The 17,937-nt window shown below is 55.5% G+C and overlaps 7 protein-coding genes across 7 annotated transcripts; 2 read left to right on the forward strand and 5 right to left on the reverse strand.

The window, feature by feature from the left end:
• Positions 1-150: 150 nt before the first annotated feature.
• On the reverse strand, positions 151-2,996 carry C8Q71DRAFT_715275 (GMC oxidoreductase; the record flags this gene model as incomplete). The annotated part of the gene is made up of 13 exons (XM_047921030.1): positions 151-216; positions 280-616; positions 676-744; positions 799-1,013; positions 1,069-1,332; positions 1,386-1,410; positions 1,470-1,692; positions 1,814-1,936; positions 1,986-2,074; positions 2,126-2,221; positions 2,393-2,551; positions 2,613-2,691; positions 2,750-2,996. The coding sequence occupies 13 exons, from the start codon at positions 2,994-2,996 to the stop codon at positions 151-153; spliced, it is 1,992 nt and encodes a 663-aa protein (XP_047774656.1).
• A 1,049-nt stretch (positions 2,997-4,045) lies between these two features.
• Positions 4,046-5,779, reverse strand: C8Q71DRAFT_290823 (uncharacterized protein). The gene is made up of 2 exons (XM_047917584.1): positions 4,994-5,779; positions 4,046-4,934 (listed from the first exon to the last, which is right to left on the reverse strand). The coding sequence occupies exons 1-2, from the start codon at positions 5,634-5,636 to the stop codon at positions 4,366-4,368; spliced, it is 1,212 nt and encodes a 403-aa protein (XP_047774657.1). The 5' UTR covers positions 5,637-5,779; the 3' UTR covers positions 4,046-4,365.
• A 241-nt stretch (positions 5,780-6,020) lies between these two features.
• Positions 6,021-8,639, reverse strand: C8Q71DRAFT_815994 (armadillo-type protein). Its single transcript, XM_047926112.1, has 6 exons — positions 8,346-8,639; positions 7,679-8,151; positions 7,550-7,630; positions 6,849-7,500; positions 6,657-6,788; positions 6,021-6,607 (listed from the first exon to the last, which is right to left on the reverse strand). The coding sequence occupies exons 1-6, from the start codon at positions 8,568-8,570 to the stop codon at positions 6,275-6,277; spliced, it is 1,896 nt and encodes a 631-aa protein (XP_047774658.1). The 5' UTR covers positions 8,571-8,639; the 3' UTR covers positions 6,021-6,274.
• Positions 8,640-8,809: 170 nt separating this feature from the next.
• C8Q71DRAFT_781091 (transducin family protein/WD-40 repeat family protein) lies at positions 8,810-11,143 on the forward strand. The gene is made up of 7 exons (XM_047924867.1): positions 8,810-8,894; positions 8,944-9,156; positions 9,213-9,349; positions 9,404-9,483; positions 9,533-10,312; positions 10,369-10,623; positions 10,677-11,143. Exons 1-7 carry the CDS (start codon positions 8,866-8,868, stop codon positions 10,908-10,910), a joined length of 1,728 nt encoding a protein of 575 aa, XP_047774659.1. The 5' UTR covers positions 8,810-8,865; the 3' UTR covers positions 10,911-11,143.
• Positions 11,144-11,161: 18 nt separating this feature from the next.
• Positions 11,162-12,553, reverse strand: C8Q71DRAFT_781094 (translation initiation factor eIF3 subunit). Its single transcript, XM_047924868.1, has 6 exons — positions 12,467-12,553; positions 12,245-12,391; positions 12,083-12,189; positions 11,747-12,014; positions 11,381-11,696; positions 11,162-11,324 (listed from the first exon to the last, which is right to left on the reverse strand). The coding sequence occupies exons 2-6, from the start codon at positions 12,255-12,257 to the stop codon at positions 11,258-11,260; spliced, it is 771 nt and encodes a 256-aa protein (XP_047774660.1). The 5' UTR covers positions 12,258-12,391; positions 12,467-12,553; the 3' UTR covers positions 11,162-11,257.
• Positions 12,554-13,420: 867 nt separating this feature from the next.
• Positions 13,421-14,421, forward strand: C8Q71DRAFT_726739 (uncharacterized protein; the record flags this gene model as incomplete). The annotated part of the gene is made up of 3 exons (XM_047921795.1): positions 13,421-14,200; positions 14,227-14,289; positions 14,353-14,421. 3 exons carry the CDS (start codon positions 13,421-13,423, stop codon positions 14,419-14,421), a joined length of 912 nt encoding a protein of 303 aa, XP_047774661.1.
• A 280-nt stretch (positions 14,422-14,701) lies between these two features.
• On the reverse strand, positions 14,702-17,096 carry C8Q71DRAFT_290943 (cytochrome P450). Its single transcript, XM_047917585.1, has 10 exons — positions 17,079-17,096; positions 16,696-17,012; positions 16,432-16,641; positions 16,177-16,371; positions 16,053-16,120; positions 15,938-15,997; positions 15,801-15,881; positions 15,347-15,750; positions 15,088-15,289; positions 14,702-15,035 (listed from the first exon to the last, which is right to left on the reverse strand). The coding sequence occupies exons 2-10, from the start codon at positions 16,858-16,860 to the stop codon at positions 14,723-14,725; spliced, it is 1,698 nt and encodes a 565-aa protein (XP_047774662.1). The 5' UTR covers positions 16,861-17,012; positions 17,079-17,096; the 3' UTR covers positions 14,702-14,722.
• Positions 17,097-17,937: the final 841 nt, after the last annotated feature.

Here is a 17,937-nt window from a genome sequence, read left to right on the forward strand (position 1 = left end):
CCTAAACTCGTCGTATACTTTATTTTCCAAAAAAAAACTCATCATGAGGGTCTGTCGACTTGCTGATGCAAAAGGTCACTTGCAGCAACAATATGTCCGTACAATGGGGTGCATACGACATTTCCAAGCAAACTTGACGCCTGAAGAAATCTAAGAACGGAGTGCTTCTATGATCATGTCTGCGGCTTTCTCAGCGACCGCAATAGTCGGAGACACCTAGAACAGCAAACATCTCCGTCACCAACCATTTACAACACATACACAGAGTGCGACACCTACCGTATGCCCACTCGTAATCGTCGGAAATATACTCGCATCGCACACCCTCAGCCCCTCCACACCATACACGCGCAAGTACGGGTCGACCACCCCGCCGTCCTCGAGGGGCGCCATGCGAGCGGTGCTCGTCGGGTGATAGATCGTCTCGACGCGGTCGCGGATCAGCGCCTCGAGCTCCGCGTCGCTCTTCGAGGCAAGGTCGTGGTTGAGCAAGCCACTCGTGTCGCTGGATCCGGAGGGGTCGAGCATGTCGGCGAGCGGGTGCTGGTACAGGATGTTCGCGAGGAGGCGGGCGCCCCGGATGAGGACTTGCACATCGTGCTTGGTGGAGAGGTACCTGCGATGTAGATGGGTATGAGCCGTGCTAGAGTAGTCTAAATAGGAGCCTAGACGCACTGTGGGTCGATCAGCGGTGGGTCGGACGGGTCAGCCGAGTTCAACCTGATCGTCCCTAAACTTGTGGGCCTCGATGCACTGGGATCAGTGTATGCCTCAGTTACCACGAGCGAACCGGAATACCTCAGAAGCACTTCGTGCAGTCCAAAATGATACCCCTTGGGATATGCTCCGCACGCGTGCTCGAGCCAAGCCATGGGTGATAACAAGAGTTCGAGGTCGGGTGCATCTCGTCCCGTAGAGGAATCCTCGATGTCATCTGGGTTGGGCAAGGTAACGCCAGCCTTTGCCAAGAGTGGAGCGTCCGAAGAACGGACGAATGCCAGCGCTTCTGCAACCTGGGCAGTGAAGATCAGCGTATGCAAAAGCTCTGGCACAAGCGCGTAGGCGTACGATAGTCGTCAACGGGCCTCTCCCCGTCAGCTCATACTGAACGACTAGAGCGAGTCGCCAGAGCGTCGCGAGAAGATCAAATCTGCCGTGCCTGCGCGGGTCGTGCGAGAGCCCCGCGAGCACAGACTTCGTCTTGTCGCGGAAGTGGAAGCTTATTTCGGGGTGGTCCATTAAGTGTGAGCCGACGCCCGGAAGGTCTGTGATGACGGGGATGGAATATGCGGACAGGTGCGCAGCTGGACCGATCCCAGAGAGCATGAGGAGCTGTCAGGCATGTGAGTCGATCTAGCTTCGTCTAGGCCGCGAGGGATCCATACCTGGGGAGTATGTATGGCACCCGCTCTGTGATAGCGCGTCAAACTGAATACTAGTACTACGCACGACAGTGTTTGGGTACTCACGACAGGACAACTTCACGCCTCGCCTTGACCTCGAAGGCATCACCATGTGCATCCTTGAGATGCACAGCCACCGCGCGCGGTCTCTTTCCCTTCATTTGCCTGAACATGACACGGGTGACCTGGACACGGGTGGCAACGGTGAGGTTTTGCCGTGCGAGTACTTCAGGCGTCAGGTATGCGGACTCTGTAGTCACACGTCGCCCGCGGGGGTCGATGAAAGTCACTGAAAAGGAGAAATTATGATGTTCATAAATATTCTTGTGCCGTTGAAAGCGAACCTACATGGCTAAAGAATTCCGATTAGGACACGATCACAGGTATGAGGAACGCGACTGAGAGACCACTCACCGCGTTTACGCCTAATGTCCCCTTCGCAGTGTTGAAGTCTTGGTTGAGCGGTATCCCCGCTTTACCGCATGCCTTCAGAAAGCGCTTGGCCCCATCGGAGACGTTCGCGAAGAAGCCGCCTAAACCGCGATCGGTGTCCAGCAACACTTTTATACGAGTAGCGCTTACAGGGCATCGGGCCTCTCGCCCCTCGTACTGAGGCGTCGACAAGAGGACGGTCTTCGCTTGAATGGAAGTTCTCAAACTTGCGTAAATACCTGGGTGATTCTTCAGACGCGAGGGAGGGCCAGGCAAATAGCACTGCCTACTGATTGAAGTGGTCGAATCTCCACTCCGAGGCACCGATTTGTCCTCCTTGAAGCTCGGCCCACTGATCGAAATCCGACGGGGCGCCATAGTGGAAGCTGACGTTGCGATCAGTCGCAAGTGATGAGAACGCCATGAAAGAGGACTAACATCATGGCGTTCATAGACGAGCCTCCAAACGCATATGAGCATGTACAACCTGAGATATCAATGGCTGAGCTTACATCCCCCCAGCATCTTCCCTGTGTCAAAGGAATGATGCATTAGACAATGTCAGGTATGGATGAAAGGTCTCCGTGCCTCTCGGGTGGAACTTTCTCTTCATTCCCGCGTGTTCTTGAGGGACCGTGTACAGGTCGTAATCATACTCCGAATGGAAGAATTGGGGGTACATGGCCGGTACGCGAGATAACGGGTTGTGCAACGAACTGCAACATCGTACAGCTTCAGTTGGTAATGGAATCTGAGTACGTGTCAGGGTGTACCAACCTGCTGCCGGCTTCCAGTAGCAGAACACTCAAACTTGGGTCCTCCGACAATCGAGAGGCGAGCACGCAACCAGCTGTGCCTACGGGGTGTAAAATCAGACAAAAGTACCGTGCGTACTAGGTACATCATGGACTCACCACCACCCACGATCACTATGTCATAGTTCTGCAAATCGTCGCCTTTCCCAGTCGCCAGGTTACGAGCGAATCGCCTCAAGTCAGCGGACTTCGGTGTCCTCCGTCGCCGTGAGAGGGCATAACGAAACAAGATGGCGACAGCACCCAGAGCCGCAGTGGGAATCAAGAGCCTATGTTCGTTGAGTATTCTCCATAGGGAGGGAAATGTCCTTAGGGACAGGATACTGCGCACCGACTCCGGCAACATGTCTAGCAGTCTCTCCATGAGAGTCTCGCAGGCAGAGTGGTGCCAGTTATATGGTCTCCGTGGCGCCTGCGCGCATAGGACCCGATGAACGAGGATCATGTCCGAGCCTATGGGCACGAGTTCCATGTAGGTGCGGTCGGGCATGCGAAAAGCGACAGTACGCTGACATATGGCAGCGATGCTGGACCGAAACGAGGCCCGCGCTGTCTCAGCCTGTATTCTTCCATTACACGATCAGCTGCGACTCCAGCATCCCAAGTTCAAGGTTCAGATACGCTAGTTGGGGGCAATTCTCAGTAGTGGAGGCACATCGCATCGACGCACCGATTGGGTAGCCATTGTGTGACTGGTCCAATGGGGTGGGCTAGCCTGAGGTATCATGATCTCTGGCGGTAAAACGGACACAACTCTGATATCGACCCCACCAGATGGCACACCTTGTGCTTCTACCCTGTATTAACCACACACGGCGGCCGGAAGGGACGATGAAAACGCTTCATAGAGTGACTTAGCGTCTACTCGCGGCGTATGAACTGAAGAGGACTCACCGCGACTAGTGGTACTACGCCTTCCCGCATGTCCGACAATGTTTGACATCGGCCACGCGCGTAACGCGTGTATGAACATTAGTACCAGCGGGTATTGAGATTGCCTGGATGCCGTGCTCGCGCTGCAGATAGGATCCTTCGCATTAGCTGTCTCTAACGTAGTGCGGTGGTTCACATGCATAGATATGGAGATAGTATGATACCGGAGACATTAGTGTTGTACGAGCACATGGCGACGTTCCATCCGTCTATGTGAAAAGTGCAGAAAATGCAGAGCGAAGAAGCGATTATAAGTCCGTTGTCCGGAGTCAAGGTGTGCGATGGTGTGCGAAGGGGAGAACAGTCGGAAGACGGGGCACGGCGGGGCACACTGCAGGGGCTGCGGCGAGGACGCGGGCGCGTGCCCCGCACGCGAGAACTAAACGAACGTAATTGCAGCGAGTAGCGAGCGACAAAAGGAGCGAAGGTGCATGGCAGCAAGACACGCCCAGCGGGTGCTGGCCCAGCCAGCGCGAAGGGGACGTGGACGGATCGGTCGACTACAGAAGCAATGCGGACGACACTCGTGAGTATGCAACCAAGGCGTATAGCAAATGAAGCACGGACGAATGCATTGTCTATCCTTGCACGATCCAGAATGCGACACACTCGAGGGTATCAGTACCGTTACAGTCCTCCGCACACCCGCAGCCCTGTCTTCTGAGCTGATGACATCCAGACCCAGTGTCCCTTGAAATCGATACGAAAATCCGAGTAGATCACCCTCCTCCCCTCCCTAGACATGGGCCAGCCATCCACCTTTACCTCCCGTCGACACTAGGTCATGCGAACTGACCTGCGCTGTACGCTGCGTTCGGCCCTGGGCTCGGTGAGCGCATGTTCGCCATGCCCACTCCTGGACTCGGCGAGCGCATGCCAACTGGTGAGAGCATAGGTGGAGCGAGTGCTGCGCCGGGTCCGGGTGATCTCCTTCCGTCCATTCCCATCCCCGGCGCGAAGCCTGAACCCTGCATGGGCATTGGGCTGCGTGCGCGGCCGGGGATCTGTGTCATAGGGATAGCCTCGCCCTCCAGCGTCTGCGGGACAGGGCCGCTGTAGGGGTCGTAGTAGGATGTGGCGGCAGGGTCATCGCGGTATGGCTGCAACGCGCCGCCACCTGCATTGGGGTTGAGATGCGGAAGCGGCGGTACAGCGTAAGGATCCTGCTGCGCACCATAAAGGTCCACAGTAGAAGCGGCTGCGGAGGGTGCAATGCTGCCCGCGCGCGAATCCGGACGCGTCAAGTTCACTTCGGACGATGTATCGAAACCAGCTCCGCCTGTACGGTGCGTGGGCAGTGCATGCGATGAATCGCCGTGGTTGCCCAGCTCAGGCCATTTGATCGCTTCGGCTGAGGGAAGTACACGTTGAGCAGATGGTCCCCAAGCTCAGTTGATATGTCACACGCACCGTCATCATACTCGTCCAGATACCGTTTGCGACTAAACTTGAACACAGCAAATGCGACAACGGCGAGCAGTGCCACTCCGCCTGCGACCGAAAGACCAACGATACCACCCGTGCTGATGCCCGAGCTCGACCCTCCACCCGAATCCGTCGCGGCTGACGACGCACTCGCTAATGCAGACGCCGGTGCCGTAACGACGACCGTGGTCACTTCACCATCAGAGTTCGTCGAGTATGAAGTCGAGCGGGCGTTCGAGCTGGAAGGAGGAGGCGTAGACTGGCTTGTCGCAGTCTGGCTGTTGGTGTTCGAGCCTGAGGACTGGCTATTGCTGGCCGACGTCGACTGAGAATTCGATGTCGCCGACGCGGAGTTAGACGACTTCCCTCCAGCGGACGCCTGGGTCGACTGGGTCGACTTGGACTGTTCGGCGGAGGTTGCGCTGGTCGCGGAGGTCGAGCCTGTGGTCTTGCTGGCCGCGGAGGTCGACGTCGACTTGTCCGTGTCGGTGTTGTCGGGGAAGCTGAAGATGTTGCTAATGTCTCGACGCTCTAGTGCACGAGCATCGTGGGCAGCAACGAAGGGGACAAGGAGGAGCGCGGCGAACAGCGCAACGAGGTAACGACTGTAGACGACCGACCTCACCATGGAGCCTGACGATGAGGGAGACAGTTGAGCAGCTCGAGGACGACAGAGCTGGGCAGGCTTCGTGAGGAGGTCGTTGACGATGTTCGTGGATAGAAAAGACAAATCGCGGTTGTGTCGGGCGGTAGAGTCTCAGTCGTCGCGCCCGCACTATCGAAATTACCCAGCCACCCTCCCCTCACGTGCCCCCGCTGCCACGGCGACTGAGGAGCGTTCCCAAATACGGCAGCCCTCGCTTCGAGCACTAGCACGCTGCTACGCACAGCCTGTGTCGCCGCATGAGCACGCACGCAAGCCGTCGGGCGAGCGAATCCGTCGGGCCGTGTCCAGGACATGGCTGCTGCGCCTCGGCAGGAAACACTGTAACATCCCTCGTTCTCAGTCAATCGGCATTTCAAACAAGCAGTGTCGTCAAATCATGTCAATCTACAGTACAGAGCGCGGGTCAGGCAGATGCATGCAGCAGTCGCGGTGTCGCTGATATACAATGTGCGACGTGCAGCGTCGAGGGTACTAAGACAACAAGAGCAGATCGGGGAGAGCATATATATACGAGTCGAGGAAGAACGATTGTAGGAAGGAACCAGTGACGTCTCCCAGAGCAAGCAGATCCCATGCAATCAGGCGTATCTAAAGTGCAATCAAAAGCCAAACATAGGAGTGATTCTGCGCAGACCCTGGCCAGGAGGCGCAGCATGGCTGCGCTCCGTCGTGTAATGATTGCCCGCCTTCGTCGGCGAGCTGGGCACGGAGCTGCTGCCCTTGTTGGTCTTGCCTGGGGAGGGGGCAACTGAGGGCTCCTTCGCCTCTGCTGCGGGTCTGGGCTTCATGAGCAGGTACAAGACAGGCGGTTCGCCCATGAGCCGCGAGATGCCCCATGGTATTTCGATGCCAGAACGCGTAGCCCAGCGGATGTAGCGCGCAATTTCGAGATGGAGGATTGGATAATACGCAGTCGAGGCCCTGCGAGCCATCTGTGATGGATGTCAACTCAAGATCGCGAGAGGTAGGTAAACCGCGAACCATGATGATACGGTCCATGCCGGAGGCGAAGAGATCCCTATGGAACTGGTACGCCGAAAGAGGATGTTGCGGCGGGTAATGCAGCTCTTCGGCAGCGCGACAATAAGCGTTCAAGAACTTGAGGTGTGTACTCTGCCCAACAAAGCATACATTAGGCATGACGACGACCCTCCACGGAAAGGCGACACCGACCATATAACACATCGCTTCGTACTCAACACCCCCAGACATACCGCTGGGAGCGCGCGGTCTTTCGGCCTTCTCCTCATCCGTCTCGTCCAGGTTCCAGATCTTGTTCGCCGGATGGCAATAGATCCAAAAGAAATCCCGGCAGAGGTTGCTCATTTCCTCAAGATACGCCTTATAGACCCTCGGGCGGTGGATCTTCTCAATGAAGAAGTGAGGCTGAACAGGGACGCTATCGTCCTCCGCGGGACGGGGGGCCGGCGTGAGCAGAAGGGACTTCACAAGCGAGCAAACAGAGGAGTGAGGCGGAGGGAGCACGATCAAGCCAGTCGAGAGTGTCGCGCTAGCCTCAGACTCCCATGGGACCGACCTGGTCCTGTTGTGGCCGTAGGGAGACGTCGGCGAGCCACGGGAGGGATTGCCAGTGGATGGTAAGGATGATGAAGGGTAGAGTTCGTACAGGCTAAGGAGCAGTTCGATCATGAGGTGTCTAGTGGCGACGTCGCCAGGCCGCTTGTCAGAGTACAAAACAGTGACAATTTGCGTGTAGGGTGCGGGGCAGCAGCTTCGGAGGGCTGCGCAGCCGACGGCCGAGGTCATAAGAGCCTTGAAGCAGCGTAGAAGTTCGTGAAGGAGCTGATCATCGTGTTGTTCCTCACTGTGCCCAGTCAGACGTAGCCGGACCGAGACAAAGACGCGCAGCTTACCGCCACTCGACAGTAAGGATCTCGTGAAGACGGGTGAGCATGGTCGTGTACCCGCCCTCTTGAATGAATTCCTGAGTCCAGCTGCGGACAATGAGTGGCAATCATCACTGGGAGGCACGCACGACTTACGAAGCGGGCTCATTTCGCAGGTGAAGTCGCAGCTTTTTGGCGACCTCGATGTCGAGGTGAGTGGCCTGCGCCTTGCTCAGGAGCTTTTGCAGCTTAGCAGGTGCCATTGCGTTCTTACTACGCTTCTCCTTCGCTGGCTTCGGCGCTGGAGCGGGCTTCTCGTGGAACACCATCGTCTGGCGGTTGGCATCGAAGGACACACCGCGGTTGTGCGTATTCGTATTCATGAACCGCGGGCGGTCGGGCACTTTCGAGAGATTGTACTTGGATTGCGATGCATTTTGTGTGGGCTGGGGTGAGGAGATAGACTCGATGCTGCGCGCCTTGCGGACACCGCGAGGCGTCATGGGCGGTTCGGCAGACTTAGATGACATGATGGCGAGGTCCTTCGAAGACTTGACGAAGGCCGCCTTCACACCAGCATCCATCGTGGCTAGCTTCTCGCGCATGTTGTCAGGTACCTGCAGTTCATCCTGTAGATGGAGTCAGCCATGTCCAAGGTATTGGCCTCGAGCAACCAGAGAAGAGACATGGCGTGTAGTATATACTACCGTGTCTTGATGCGATAGCGTACTCAACAGAGACATGCATCGTCATAGAGCAAGCCCATGTCGCATAGGGACGGGGGTCCGAAGGCTTCCACGAGCTTCAGAAAGCCAATACTCACAAGTAGCTTTTCGAATGCATGTGTGGTTGCGTAGCTATCCGAGCCTTGGGCTTGCTCCTTGCCCTTACGTTTCTTAGACTTCTCGACGCGAGACGGCTTCAGTTCGTCGGAAGCGGACAGCTCGGGGTAGTTCTCCTTGCCGTTCGGCACAGAGTCGAAGGGCGGAGTTACCATCTGGAAGTCCGTAGCTGGGACCCTGCGAGAGGGGAGGATGCTTTTGAACATGACGTGGCAGTCAGGGGTGTGAGGAGTACAGTGAAGACAGGAGGTCAAGCGGAGGTCGCTGGTGCGTTCAGCAGTCCAACTCGTGCGCGAGCCGTGGCTTCGTCCTAGTTCAACATGCCTCGTGACTTGACCGTGACCGTGGCGCGTCCCACGCGCGTCAATCACGGGGCCGTGCTAAGCGCCCTCTCTCTTCCTACACGTGCCCGAGATGTGCCCGAAGCAGAAATCTTGACTTCCGAGTTTCTGCAGCCGCTGCAAGTTGTACATTGCAATCTTGCGGCGATCGTAGCGCAAGATGAGCAGCCTCATCTCCTGTGTCTCCTGGTATGTTATGCGAATATCTGTGTCCGCCCGCTGCTTATGTTTCCGTCAGGGTCAAAAGAGGGGTAGCAGCCCGACACCCCGGGAAATATGTCTTAGACGATAACGAGCTTGCTCGAGTTAGTGCACTTGCCCACATCGAGCTAGAAGATGCGCGGAAAGAGCTCGAAGCCGCACACAAAGCTGCTGGAACGATGGGGAAGGGAGCCGAGGGCGAGGAGGCCGACGATGTAGATGAGGATGAGGATGAGAGCGCATGGGTCGAGTGAGTCCTTCCTGATCTCTCATGCGTGTTCATGTATTGAGTGAACGAGTTACAAGTGAAGATGATGACAAGGCGGACGAGGATGTCACCATGGAAGTCGACGAGCCTCACAAGCCGGCCAAGTCTGCGAATGGAGACGACGATCTCGCTGAGTATAACTTAGATGACTATGATGAGGATGATACCATGCCAGGTTAGTAACAATTCTATTCTCGTCGAAAATTGGACTGAAATATGACCCAAAAAGCCATGGGTCCATTTAGCAACATCAAAGGCCTCACATACCACCGGAATAACGATGAGGATCCGTACATCACCTTGAAGGAGGTGCGTTATGTTACGTTCACTCCTTGGTTCGTCTCTAACCCTTGCTCAGGACGAGGAAGAGAACGAGCGAGAAGAACTCGAGATCCTGCCGACCGACAACATCCTTGTCGCCGCCAAAACCGAAGATGAAATCTCCCAACTCGAGATCTACGTTTACGACGAGTCCGAAGAGAACCTCTACGCTCACCATGACCTCATGCTCCCCAGCTTCCCGCTCTGCCTCGAATGGCTTGACTTCCCTCCCGTCACGTCCCCCTCCGCCCAGGCCACCTCCACCCACCCCGCAAAACAGTTTGGCAACTACATCGCCGTCGGCACGATGGAGCCCGAGATTGAGATCTGGTCGCTCGACGTCGTCGATGCGATGTACCCCGACATGGTACTCGGGCGCCCAGACAAGACCGCCGCGCACGTACCAACACCGCTTGGCACTGGCAAGAAAAAGCGCAAGAAGACCAAGCACCGCGCAACGTCGTCAGCGTACCACGTCGACGCCGTGCTCTCACTGTCGTGGAATCGCACACATCGGAACTTGCTGGCATCTGCGTCTGCGGATCGCACGGTCAAGCTGTGGGACCTCACTCGCGACCCGACGATCAGTGGTGAGGGTGACGAAGGGCAGGGTGCGCTGCGTAGTTTCGACGTGCACAAGGACAAGGTACAGGCTGTGCAATGGAATGAAAAGGAGCCCACGGTACTGCTCACCGGTAGCTACGACCGGACGGTTCGAACGTTCGACTCGAGAGCGCCCGACGCGGGCGTTGGGGCAGTAGTCGGGGCAGATGTTGAGGCGATCCGGTGGGACCCATGGGAGGCACACGGCTTCTATGTAAGTCCCGCTACCTCACTGCACATTCCTGATAGCTTATACACCCGTGATTCCAGGTGTCGCTGGAAAATGGCCTTGTCCTGAACTTCGACGCAAGAGCATTGCCTTCCAATCTGAGCTCTCCCTCACCCGCACGCTTCACACTTTCTGCCCACGACGGTGCCGCATCCGCGCTGGATGTGAACCCGCACATCCGGGGCTGCATCGTTACTGGCGGGACTGACAAGGTCGTCAAGGTATGGAACGTCAACGAAGACGCCGACCTCGAGAAGCGGCAAGTCAGTCTCGTTATCTCGCGCGACTTAGGTGTGGTAAGTCCAGTCCACTCCTGCCTTCATCATTACATTTGTTCACGGCAGCACAGGGCAAGGTGTTCTCGACGTCGTGGTCGCCCGACGACGCGCTCACACTCGCGGCAGCGGGGTCCCAGGGCAAGCTGCAGGTGTGGGACATCGGTGCCAATGCGGGTGCACGAAAAGCCCTGGGCTCAAAGTTGGCCGAAGCGGGCAGGATGCTGAAGGAAAAGATGGGCGGTGGCGTCGTCGGTGTTGCAAGTGATGACGAAGATAGCAGTGGCGATGAGGACGGGGATGAGTGAGGTTTACTCAGCTGGAGTTTCATGTCATCGTGGCTGTCGTGAACGTAGCGCTGTTGTAAGACGACTCATCCTCGACGAATTGTGGGCAGGATGTCGCTCGCTATCAGATGCTGCGCGTTGTCAGAAAGCACGGCACGCAATTAGCTAAACTGCACGTTACCATGTACAAGTCACGTACTGAAGGTGACGAGAACCTCAACATTAAAATGTTCAACCCAGGTGCAACCGTTCAATGTTCTCACAAGCAGTCGTAGATCAACAAGCAATTCTCATCAATAACATGCCATGCTACAGCTGAATGACCTGATACAAGTTGTGCGGCGACGTACAGCACAGCATCACTACCTCTACATAAAATCGTCTGCGGTCGACCCGAAGTCATCGAGGGCTTCGTCGTACACGGATGTGTCGAGCCTGAGAATAGAGCGCATCAGCTCCGCGAACATGCGTAATTGAACGAGACGACACACTTGCTCGCCACCTTTGCGGCACCCAGCACAGGTTTGGTAGTAGCCTTTGGCTTCTTCTTGCCGGATGTCTTGTCTCTTTGCTCCCTCTGCTTCTCGTTCGCGAGTGTAGTGAGGGCGCTGGCCGCCTTGCGGACCTCGACATCGCGCAAGGGCACCGCCAGTTCCCGTACGTGGTGCTCAACGAAAGCAGGGTAGAGCGGCTTGTCCTGATGACGCTGAATAATATACTGGATGATCTGGTTCGAGAATTTGATGAAGTCTTCCTTCGTCCGTGGCTGAGCCGAGATCAGCTCGTCCAACTCGGAGGACGAGGTCCCTGTCCCCAACGTGAGTCGCGTGAGATGGCAGACACGAGGATGTCCGAACCTCCGAGAGCAGCGGCTCCAAGCAGGTCAGCCGCGTTGTTCAAGTCAGAGTTGAGCTCCCTCTCCTTGTCCAAGCGCATCTTCTCCCGAGGATCGAGCACGGCGTCTTCGTCGTAGTCTTCGTCCTCGCCTGCGGCTATTCGTGCTGCTCGAGCGGCCTCCTTCTCTGCAAGTTTCTGTTTGAGAGTGCCCTTCTTCTTTGGTGGTGCCACCGGGGCGGCAGCCTTGGCGGGCTTCTTCTCCTCGTCCGAGGATGCCTCCCAGTCGCTCTGATGAACACGATCGGTGTAACACATCAGCATTCCACACCCTCGCACAGACTTATTCCAAAACGTACCACAGGAGCATCATCATCGTCATCTTCACCCTCCCACTTGCTCTTTGCTGATTTCTTGGGCACGGGGGCGGAGGGCGCGGCCGCAGGCGTTTCGTCGTCTGACGCGTCTGTATGCCCTTCATGTATCAACATACGACTCCCCTTATGGTAAAGCAAACGTACCCCAATCAGACATTTTATACAACGAACGCGCGGGCGTGGGTCAAGACGGATGGCAGGGGTTTCGAATGACGATCGACTTCCACAGGCAGCAGAGATAATCTCGACTCGGATATTACCGGGCGGACGAGATTAGATCTCACGCTGACGCTTGCCCGAGGCGGAGCGAAACCAAAAGTCAACATATTGCACTTCACCACCAATCCACCTGCGCGCATTACATACCATCGTCTGAAAAGTCTTCAGGTCAATGTCTGAATCCGTTTCTTATCGGGGGTAAGGACACCCCAAACTCATGACGCTTTTAGCAATTCTACCATTCGTTGACGCTGATACCATTGAACTTGGAGTAGAGCATCCTCGAAACCAAACCTACTGGGCACTCTGACTGGATCGTGTGTGCTTGCTGCTCAAGTTACAATGGCTTTCACGAGCAAGGCAGTTTCGCCGCTCAGGCTGCACAGTTGCGATTGCCGTGGGGTCTGACAACGTGGGCATCATTCACCAGTGGCCTGGCTGACCGACAGCATCACTGGTAAGCATACCTTTCAAATTGCGTTCATCGTTCGTGGGCGGCCCGGTACCGGACTTGCAACAGGTCACAAGGAATTCTGCTCATCTGGGGATCTGTTGTGGGTCTTTGTGGGCGTACAAGTAGCCCAGATTGGCAGTGATACTCAGCGCGATGAACCGCACATCACGGTGAAGACCACAATCTAGCTCATCATCCAACACGTTGAGGGGCTGTACGTGATTTCTTCTGCCTTCCCTCATCGATCGAACTGATGGTTTCTGTTTTCATGTCCTCGCCTCACGGACCGCGCAACACAGCCTCGTCTAAATATATTGTAACTGAAAGGTAGTCTACAGCGATAGGTAGATCCCGTGTGGTCTCCCATCCTCAAGGTACCTTCTCGACTGATCTACGTGTCTAAATCTAGATCATGCGCACCGTTTATGTCTGTGGAGCTGCGTCACGCCTCCACGTCCTTCCATTGACAGTACGTCTATCTTCCCAGTCCGACCACACAAGACCTTGATGTCAGCGTTCGAGACTTCCTACGGAGTTTCTGAGAGGTATAACTCTCCGCATCCTCGCATGACCACCTAAGCCACCCGCGGCTCACGATCAAGCCAACCGGACGTGCCCACCGAAATCGCGACCGTTAACCTACGACTATGACCGTGCAAAAGGAGTTCTTTCCGTCCGCACGCACCTCCGTTCAGTACGCCTCGTACGTTTCCGAATCATTCACGGTCACCTCCGTCGACCTACGCCATTCCCAGCCGTACACCACGCCCTCGTTCCCGTTCTCTAGCCATCCTATTTATGGCGGTCTTCCTTCATCATCTACCCCTTCCTCTGGATCGCCGTTCGACGTTTCCCGTCGGCAGCCTGCGCATGTACCAACATCAAGACGCGAACTCGCAATCATCGATGACACTCACAAGAGGCGCGCAAGAAAACATCCGTCCTTTGGAGTGCTGCGCAGGATTCTTTGGGCCATCGCTCTCGCCCTGGCCGATTATATCGCGCATGGCACCGTCTACGCCTTGCTTTCCGGCGCTGCGGCTCTAGTGTGCACCTCTGCAGGCTACATCTTCCTCATGTCGCGTGAGCCATACAAAAGCTCAAATCGGGAGACGATCCTCTGCGTGAGCAGCATCGGCGGTGCCGCAATAGGCTTCGCGATCTTCACCTTCTGCTGGGGCTTGACTCAGGTGGAACGGCGCTGGATGCGGAGGCACGACCCGGCGGATGGTGTCGAACATAGACTCGGTGAAGCCATCATGCCGCTCGGGTTGCTCTGCGGCGTCGCCGTCGGCGGGCTGTTGGGAGCGTATGCGGGCGCGTGCTTTCTGGGAAGCGGACTGGACGGGGGGCTGAATGAGGCACATGCGTTCAGACTCGGCGCCGCCGGGTTCATGACGGTACTGGAAGGACTCGTGTTGCTCGTCGTATGTCCCGTGTATGCTTTTCGCAGTTCGTGGAGCTATACGCACGACGCGCACTGGGACTGAGCGATGAATCGGGCGAAGAACGCAAGGTACGTGCGACGAACGCGATTTTGCATGGCAATCAAATTGACAGCGCTCGTTCGTTCCGGCAGTACCTGAATCTCTCTCGAAGTCACCCAAAAGTCATTTGTCAAATCTGGCAGCCCAGAATTTGGAAATGATGGCATCGTTCACATCGTGTACTGCTATGCATATATGTTAGAGCCCTTGTCTTGTTAGGTATATCGAAGCTTGATCATCGTCATGCAAATATTGTTTGCTTTCGCCGCTCGTAGATGCGATTGGATCAGATCTCTAGAGTTCACGCAGAACGGCAAAACAAAACACGATGATGCAAGACGAATCTATACAATAGTCAGGCAGGCACGACGCAGATACATACACGACCACCGCTGTGCATTCGCTTCAAAGCGGACGTAGGGAGGAACTCGTTCCGGCATCATGCATGGGCACTACGCCGCTTCACCGTTCATCGACATCCAACCTCATCCTCCGCCATTCAGCCTGCACGGCCTCGAATTCGTCGCAAATCAACTCAGCATGCTTCGCCGATCGCGGAGCAAACCTGACTTTGTATGGGTTCGGAATGCTCACGAACCCTTCGCTCCAGGTCGCCTCCTCGTTCGCAATGTCAGGCAGGATTGGCCGCTGCGTCTTCGGGTCGAGCGGCGCAGAAAAGTCGAGTCCCCATAGCAAGCGAGAGAGGGTGATGAACAGCGACGCCTCTGCGATGTGGCTTCCCTGGCAGAACCGTCTGCCCCAGCCAAAGCTGTAGCTGTAAGCCATGTGTCAGTTCAATGTGGACAGAAAGTTGCGTAATGTCTTACTGGTCGCGTTCTTGCGAGATAGGCCCAGTGCCCCAGCGCGTCGGCTTGCCCTCTTCGTAGAACCTCTCCGGGATGAATGCGGTTGGGTTATAGAACCGTTCGGAATCTCGGTGCATCGCCCATATGTTTCCGATCACCATGCACCCCTTCGGAATGTGGTAGCCTTTGTAGAAGTCATCCTCCATCGTAGCGTGCGGTATACCTGGGTAGTGAAGTTCAAATAAGGGCGTCAACGGACGTCAATGACTGAAACAGTTACCTAGAGGAACGAGAGGGCGGTGCCTCATAGTCTCTTTGATGCAAGCAACGAAATACGGCAGCCGCTCTTCGTCGTCCCAGTCGGGCATGCGTTCCGTCCCGACCACAGCATCTATCTCTTCCCGCGCCTTTTGTAGCACTTGCGGGTGGTTCAACATGTAAAGCACGAACGTCGCTATGGTCATCGCGGTAGTGTCTGACCCTGCCTCCAGAACTGAACCCGCTGCGAAGGCCAGGAATTTGTCTTGCATCCAGTCGCCTTCCGTGAGCCCTCTTCCTGGAGCGTTCTCTTGGCCCGCCTTGGCACGAGCTCTCAGGTATGAATTGACGAATCCACCCCGATCCTCTCCATCTTGCATAACTGTTTTGCACTCTTCGACAAGGCCTTCCCATAAGCCTTTCTCTCTGTCGTGCAGTTTGAGCGACTGTATGCGAAGCGGCAAGACCAAGCTGACCGTAGGTGAAATTTACGTGCTTTGACCCTCCATGGCGCTAGGATGTCGGGGAAATGTCGCAAGAACGGAAACACATCTGCCCTACATGCCAGAGTATGTTATCGAGCTTCTGGGGAGATGTAATCTTGAGCGCCTACAAGTAGTTTCCAGGCTGGGACATTCGCGAAAAGTTGTCGACGACATCATATATGAGATGACTAGAACTCATGAGTTATGGATCGCTCGGTCAACGATACACAAAGGCGACCATACAGATTTGGATTGTTTTGGAACCGATTGGTTCGTTTGCCATAGATCGCAAACAGCGTAACGCTTGTCGCCTGAAGGTGATCAATGTGCCACTCGCTACACCGATGCGACCAATCGTGACACTCACATATCGTCGCACTGGCGCATACCAGTGACTATCCGTCACTTCTCCGTGTGCGTTGATGCCACAGTCTCTTACGACGCTGTTGTCGCCATGACGCATCAGATCGTATAGCATGACCCGCGATTCATATTCCTGCATAGGGCGGAGATTCTTTGAAGGGCCAGGACCGAGAGCGACCTGCAGGGCTTTCCTGAGTGCCTAGGTGATGGACCATTAGTATCTGCCGATTAAGTCGAACCAACTGGCCGCAACTCTCACTCTCCACGACGTGCCATATCCCATGAAAGTGATCCCTAGACCATCACGAAGAAGGTCATGGGCAACGTGTGGCATTGCCCGACTTGAATAGTTGTGACTGCGCCGGGACAACAGCTCATCTGCGGCTTCTGCCGTGTTCAGAACTATAACGTCTTGGCCGCCCAATTTGACGTAGAGGATTTCTCCATACTGGGAGGCCCATTCACAGAGCTAACACTCATCTTTGTCAGCGACTGCTTCGGAAGCAGCGATGCGACGACTGACCTTGGGGTGCGGTCGTAAGGCAGGTAACTGAAGTAGGTTTCCCAGTATAGGAATACCAGAAGGTCCTGGGGGTAGTATTCGTCGCCGCGAAGAGTCTTCTTTGAGCCTTCTGAATAAGAGAAATATGAAGGAGAGCGACAAGACTGTAAGCAGTGGGACGATCATTTTATGCGTCACTTGGACATTCTGCGGAGCGGGTGGCACTTTATACGACTGGAAGCGAAACCTTGATTTCAAGTTCACTGGCAGCTGCTCCAGTACTGTTAGCAGCACAGGGCCTGTTGCATGAGAACGAAGGCCCCAGCGGTTTTCCTCGCCTGGACGGAAGTGCCAATTTCTGGCATGAGGTACATTGGCAGAAGTTGAGAAGACATGGAGCTTACCGCTGTGAGTTCTTACGGCACCATCGGACCAGGACGAGTGAGACCGGCGGGACTTCTACTAGGAATTAGCAGTAGAACAGGTAGCAGCTGACATACGCCTCGGCGGCCGCAACAGGTCTGACATACGCATGTGCGTACGTAGAGTCCGCAGCCTATGATGTTATTCCGCGACTAATCGTTGCGTCTTCCATGTCGTCACAGCGCAACTTGTCGAGAGTGTGCCACTAAATGCGCCGTTCAGCCCGATCCGATGGTATATACTAGTGAACTGTATAGCTTACCAACGATAGATACGCTTGCGCAAGAACGTCGGAAGTGTTCTATCTAGGCGCACTGCGAATAACCCTCCGGCCCCCCCTAAGGGTACGTACGTGCAGACGCTTGGCGGACGCGCGGGGTACAGTCATAGCGGGTTCTAGACTTGGTGATCGAGACGATGACCAGTGTTGGCTGCTGAGCAAAAATCCAAATGTGTCTGTCGGATTCGCAGGAGACGAAGTCAGCTGTTGTCAGTGAGAGTAGAGAAGAATGATGTTGCTAATCACATTCAATGGTGCCAACTTCGTGCACTCACTGCCGACTCCTCGCCTCTAAGCGAAGCATGTCTCGAGTTGGCGATAACTAGGCACAGAGAGATCAGTCGCTCACTGGGAGCAGCAATGAATATTTTCAATACCCAGTGGCACTCAGAATCATGAACTTCGCTGATCGGGGAACGTTATGAACAACGGCGTACAGTATGTTGGCGTTGTACATGTTTGGTCAGACTCACAATGGGGTTGAACGATCCCGTGATCGAAACTACGCGCACCGTTCTTCATCCGTCACTTCAATCGACTGCGGGACCGTACAAGGCTCG

The sequence above is a fragment of the Rhodofomes roseus genome (assembly GCF_022264815.1).
Source record: "Rhodofomes roseus strain CIRM-BRFM 1785 chromosome Unknown C8Q71scaffold_25, whole genome shotgun sequence".
Taxonomy (NCBI): Eukaryota; Fungi; Basidiomycota; class Agaricomycetes; order Polyporales; family Fomitopsidaceae; genus Rhodofomes; species Rhodofomes roseus.

Excerpts from the sequence above, each read along its gene's own strand:
- C8Q71DRAFT_815994 (XM_047926112.1), bottom strand. The coding sequence starts at position 8,570 with ATGTTCAAAAGCATCCTCCCCTCTCGCAGGGTCCCAGCTACGGACTTC. Across the intron at positions 7,631-7,678 it reads CTGCGAAATGAGCCCGCTTC|CTGGACTCAGGAATTCATTC; the intron begins GTAAGTCGTGCG and ends CATTGTCCGCAG. Across the intron at positions 6,789-6,848 it reads ACGAAGCGATGTGTTATATG|AGTACACACCTCAAGTTCTT; the intron begins GTCGGTGTCGCC and ends TTTGTTGGGCAG.
- C8Q71DRAFT_781094 (XM_047924868.1), bottom strand. Across the intron at positions 11,697-11,746 it reads TGGAGCCGCTGCTCTCGGAG|GGACCTCGTCCTCCGAGTTG; the intron begins GTTCGGACATCC and ends CGTTGGGGACAG. Across the intron at positions 11,325-11,380 it reads GCCGCAAAGGTGGCGAGCAA|GCTCGACACATCCGTGTACG; the intron begins GTGTGTCGTCTC and ends CTCTATTCTCAG.
- C8Q71DRAFT_290823 (XM_047917584.1), bottom strand. The coding sequence starts at position 5,636 with ATGGTGAGGTCGGTCGTCTACAGTCGTTACCTCGTTGCGCTGTTCGCC. Across the intron at positions 4,935-4,993 it reads TCTGGACGAGTATGATGACG|CCGAAGCGATCAAATGGCCT; the intron begins GTGCGTGTGACA and ends TACTTCCCTCAG.
- C8Q71DRAFT_290943 (XM_047917585.1), bottom strand. The coding sequence starts at position 16,860 with ATGATCGTCCCACTGCTTACAGTCTTGTCGCTCTCCTTCATATTTCTC. Across the intron at positions 15,882-15,937 it reads TCCCAGCCTGGAAACTACTT|GGCAGATGTGTTTCCGTTCT; the intron begins GTAGGCGCTCAA and ends TCTGGCATGTAG. Across the intron at positions 15,036-15,087 it reads ATCTCGCAAGAACGCGACCA|CTACAGCTTTGGCTGGGGCA; the intron begins GTAAGACATTAC and ends CATGGCTTACAG.
- C8Q71DRAFT_781091 (XM_047924867.1), top strand. The coding sequence starts at position 8,866 with ATGAGCAGCCTCATCTCCTGTGTCTCCTG. Across the intron at positions 9,484-9,532 it reads CGTACATCACCTTGAAGGAG|GACGAGGAAGAGAACGAGCG; the intron begins GTGCGTTATGTT and ends ACCCTTGCTCAG. Across the intron at positions 10,624-10,676 it reads TCTCGCGCGACTTAGGTGTG|GGCAAGGTGTTCTCGACGTC; the intron begins GTAAGTCCAGTC and ends ACGGCAGCACAG.